This window comes from Amblyomma americanum, chromosome 11 (genome assembly GCF_052857255.1).
Source record: "Amblyomma americanum isolate KBUSLIRL-KWMA chromosome 11, ASM5285725v1, whole genome shotgun sequence".
NCBI lineage: Eukaryota > Metazoa > Arthropoda > Arachnida > Ixodida > Ixodidae > Amblyomma > Amblyomma americanum.
This window is the reverse complement of record NC_135507.1, coordinates 53427974-53432664: the sequence shown is the minus strand read 5'-3', so window position 1 is coordinate 53432664 and position 4691 is coordinate 53427974. Positions and strand designations below refer to the sequence as shown.

The following is a 4691-nucleotide window of genomic DNA, read 5'->3' as shown; positions in this document are numbered from 1 at the left end:
TTGCACTGCTCCGAAATCACGCTTTTCGCACGCCCTCTCCTCGGCGACTTCCCTTGTGTTTTCCACCTATCGGAGCTGCATTCAACCCGCTTTAAAGCCACGTCTATGATCGCGCCACATAGCTGATAAAATAGTTGACAAGCCGGCAAAGTGCGCGATACACGGAAGATAACGCAAAAAGACAGCGCTGCTCAAATATTAGCGATATTACAAACCGAATACCTAATCTCTTTGTAGAAGAAGGAATTCGAAAAACATGTTCCCTTTTGAGTATAAAAGTCGCCTGGACTCCGCTACTTCAATCGCCGAGCTGGAACCTCCGAAGCGCAGACGAAACAGCAGGTAAGTCTTTTGTTGTTGAAGCTGTATTTGTTCCTTTTCATACCAAGGATGCAACACTGGCATTGCAGTTTGCGGGGATATTTGCAGATGATAGGCAATGGCTATCACCGGAAAATGCAGAATTGGGCGAGTTGGCTTGAACGAACGAAGAGTTACTAGAGAGGTTAACACAAATGAATAAGAGGGGAAGGAAGCCTGAAGCACTGGCCTACGTTAGAACGTTAGCTACAATGTTCCCAGTATGTAATTACACGGATGACCCGCACATGCAGGAGCAGACGCATTCCAACGCAAAAATTGTTACCACTATACAATATAGACCACTGTTAAAGGATTTTCGCCTGCAGTGGGCATAATCGCGACAAAGTATGACAGTTATGAGGATAACGGACGACTATCTAACGTATTTGGAGTCCTGTTCGTTTTCCCTTCAATATTGCTCCAGTCAAGAACCAGAAAACTGCGCACACATACCTCATGCATCTATAGCTCCGCGTTTGCTCCATTCCGCGCTCTTTTGCTGCTCTTGTAATCATGTGCTGTTGAAACCAAGTCACTGTGCCTCTTCAGATATCGCATGACGAGTATCAACAGCGCTAACATCACGTAAAAAAGACGACAAAAGCAAAAAATTACGTCACAGCTTAAGAGCGTAGTGCAGCACTCGGTCTTGAAACGTATGCCTGTGCCCTTTTGAGCAGCTATTATTACACCAGCTTCTCCGTCCTGTGCGATGCACTCTTCGGATCAATAGAAATTCTTATAAATCATTGTTGGAACGTACAATAGCAACTCGAGGTCACGCTTGACTATTTACTTTTACTTACGGGCGCAGTGCCCAAGTCTTGTCGCTGTACTTAGTAACAGCAGCTTTATTTGTGCTGAGTGTGTAAATAAGTATCCAGGAGATAATTTGGTCCCTGATGCACTTGCGCCATAAAAATGCACAGTCATCATCATCATAATGAACCATTATATGTCTGCAGAAATGAAACTTTTCTTTTACTTTAATGTTGCTCTTCGACCTTTGTAAATAAGAGGCTAGTCATGTCTGGCGACAACAAATAATTGCCCGTGTAAGAACATCTTGTTCGCATATATCAACGACGATTGACCTGCCACACCCATCAGTTTGGCAGAAATGCATGCTGTAGAAGCGAAACATTAAAATAGATATAACAGAGTTTCTGCTTTCAGCAAGACGACTTCAAATTCAGGGCTTTAGTTCGAGCTTGCCCAACGTGGCTGACACTTAGCCAGCGGATCGATTCATTCTCAGAGCACAAACTGTTGTACCCGCAGCGGTGGCTCAGTGGTTATGACGCTCGGCTGCTGACCCTTTGTTACCGGGTTCGAACCCAGCTGCGTTTCGATGGAGGCGAAACGCTAAGGTGCTCGTGTGCTGTGTGATTCCAGTGCACTTTAAAGATCCCCAGTTGGTCGAAATTATTCCGGAGCCCTCCAGTACGGCACCTCTTTCTTCTCTAAGTCCCTCTTTATCCCTTCCATTACGGCTCGGTTCAGGTGTCCGCCCATATGTGAGAGAAATACTGCGCCATTTCCTTTCCCCAAAAACCAAATATTATTATTATTTCACAGCCTGTTGCAAGTGACACCAAAGAACGGAAACAGACTTCAATATGACAAACTCTTATTGTAAATGTTTATCTCTGCTGCACAATAGCTTCAATTGCTAATGACGGCTTGAGTTACCTCGTACTTTTTCTTTTTTATAACGAGGAGAGAGAGAGAGAGGTTGTTGCCAGGAAGAAAGAAAAGGAAAGTGCACAGGCCTGCTCACTGGCTCAAGCCGAGCCACAATCGCTACCACGTGCAGATAGTTGGAGAATTGAAAGACGGGATAGGAAGACAGGATAGTAAAGACGCAACAAAGACAAGGCCGATCCCGGAGGCAGTGCAATACCGGGCCAACCGGTGGCGGGAGTGAAGCATCCTTCAAACTCTCCGCCACACTTCCAAAACTAAGTCCAATTGGACCCGTAACAGATACTCTACGGGGTCCGGACAATCGCGGACAATCGCGATGAGGTGCATCCCGCTCAAGTACGCTCTTTCTCGTTTCAGTGAGTTCACCATGAAAGCCTACCTCATCTTGGCCCTCGTCGTCCTCGGACATCTGAGCCGTAAGTGAGATGTGTTCACCCCTCTGACATGTACCGTACCACTGAGTATTTCGAAAGGAATGACTTTATGATTCGTTCAACTACAGTAAATTTGTGAATAGAAAAAAGATCTGAGAAAAGGAGCGAAATATATAAAAGACAAAGGACCCTCGACGTAGAGTTCTCAGCAGGAGAGGGTAGAAAGTTGGAAACAGTTTCACCATCATCGCATTTTAGAATAACCTTGCCGGCAGAAAAAGAAGTGAACACATGGTTTGGTCACAGTTAGGAAACAGCCGGAATTCTTTATTCTGTTGTATCACATCAGAGCGCTTCTAGTAGGAGTACATTAGACTAATTTTCTTTATTAAATTTTTAAGATATCGAAGAGTGAGCCGATAGCACAGAGTTTACTTGTCAGTATGGACCAAAACCATTGTATGTCAATATGGACCTCAACCACACAATACGTTTCACTAGCGGTGACAAAGCTATGTATTTGTAGTCAGATGTCTGTGGAAACTCGCTCAAAAGCCCATCATATAAAACAAGATCGGCTCCCCGCTTTAAAACTATGTATATTTCCTTACAATTTGGAAGAGCCAGTTCTTCAAAACTGGTCCTTTTACATCGAAAACCACGGTGAGAATTATTTTCGTTTTAGATGCCCATACCGTCCCCCAAAAATTGGCGGTGGTTTAGCTCTGGTAAAACCTGAAATGACGCGATAGCTACAGCTGTCTGAGTGGAACTTGGTCACGTGACCAACCACGTGATCAGCCACGGCGCCGCGCCGCCGGCAGCTGCTCCGCACCACGTGACCAACCACGTGGCAGCGTGGCGGTGCAGCCACAGGGTGGCGGTTGTGTTGGGTTGGGTTTAGTGGCGCATAAGCATCTAAGGCTATCATGCATTCAAGGCTATCCATATATATCAGCAGCGCGAACACAAAACAGCGCGGAATCTTCGACTTCTTCCTGTTTTTCTGTTCTCGCTGCTGATACATATGGCTCTTATATATCTGCCTCTCGCGCATTGCACAAGCGTATTTATCTTCAGTACCACGCTGAGGGCGAGTTCAAATGTGTTCAGTGTTTAGCCTCTGCCTATGGCTGCTCATTGCAGAAATCCAAGCCGCAGCTATAAGCACACCAAAGAACACTGTCCAAGGAGGGAAGGAGCTGGAGCAAAAAATCTACGAGGCTCTCATGGACAAACATGAAGATATCATCGAAGCCACGAACGCCCTGCGGAGCTCTACGGACAACATGGCCAACGAAACTGAAGAGCAGTTTATCGTATCCCTTATAGCCGCTGTGGTTGCTGGCATTGCGGCCGGCGCTGCACAGGCCCGCATATAAGCGGCCGTCAATCGTGGTTAAAAAGCTTTTAATTTCACTGTTTTTGTTTTAGCGCAATAAAGCTTTTGGATGATGGGACCATCGTGCGAGTACTTGTGGATTGTGGGGCTTTAGCGTCCCGAAGCGACTCAGGCTATGAGAAACGGCGGAGTGGTGGGTGGTCCGGAGTGATTTCGACCAGCTGAGGTTTATTAGCATGCGCTGAAATCACACCGCATGCGTTCCCTCTCTGATTTCGCCTCCATCAAATACGGCCGCCGAGGATGGGGCCAAACACGCGACCTTGGGATCAGCAGCCGAATGCCGAATATGTACTTGTGTTTCAGTTTCTACAAGAAGAGCTTTATTGTTGCCGTCACATTTAGACTATGTGTCTGGGAGAGAACGACGAGATGTAAGTGTAGAAACTACCCATAAATAAATATGAAAGTCGCAAGCTTCTCGCCAATATTTTTATCAGAGCCCTTTCAATCGATATTAGTACTTCTCTGAGCGAAGGTGCTTTTATGCCGATACCGCGAGTTCTTCGGCTGTTTTTATTTGTTAAGGTGACCCAGCCCTTATAAGAATGGTCTATAGACAGTCTATAGACTTCTGATAGACTCTATTGCCTTCCTACAGATATTTATTCCTGTAAACTCATAGTCTATAGACTGTCTATAGATAAAAGTCTACTAAAAGTGTATGGCTATAAATCTAAAGATTGTCTATAGACTGTCTAAAGGATTTGTATTGCCTATAGACTGTTCTCTAGGGTTAGTCTGTAGAGAGTGTAAAGACTTTACAGACAGAAGTCTATGGACAGTCTATAGACTTTCTAAAGAAGTTTCTGTAAGGGAGAGGCCCGTCATATGAGGCTCAGGCA

General features: G+C 45.4%; 1 protein-coding gene across 1 annotated transcript; it reads left to right on the top strand.

The window, feature by feature from the left end:
• Positions 1-241: 241 nt before the first annotated feature.
• Positions 242-3904, top strand: LOC144110129 (uncharacterized). Its single transcript, XM_077642957.1, has 3 exons — positions 242-342; positions 2428-2486; positions 3591-3904. The coding sequence occupies exons 1-3, from the start codon at positions 257-259 to the stop codon at positions 3824-3826; spliced, it is 381 nt and encodes a 126-aa protein (XP_077499083.1). The 5' UTR covers positions 242-256; the 3' UTR covers positions 3827-3904.
• Positions 3905-4691: the final 787 nt, after the last annotated feature.

What these genes read in the sequence shown, in the direction of transcription:
- LOC144110129 (XM_077642957.1), top strand. Translation starts at nt 257, where the DNA reads ATGTTCCCTTTTGAGTATAAAAGTCGCCTGGACTCCGCTACTTCAATC. An exon ending in AAGCGCAGACGAAACAGCAG is followed by an intron (nt 343 to 2,427) that starts GTAAGTCTTTTG and finishes TTCTCGTTTCAG; the next exon opens with TGAGTTCACCATGAAAGCCT. An exon ending in CGTCCTCGGACATCTGAGCC is followed by an intron (nt 2,487 to 3,590) that starts GTAAGTGAGATG and finishes TGCTCATTGCAG; the next exon opens with AAATCCAAGCCGCAGCTATA.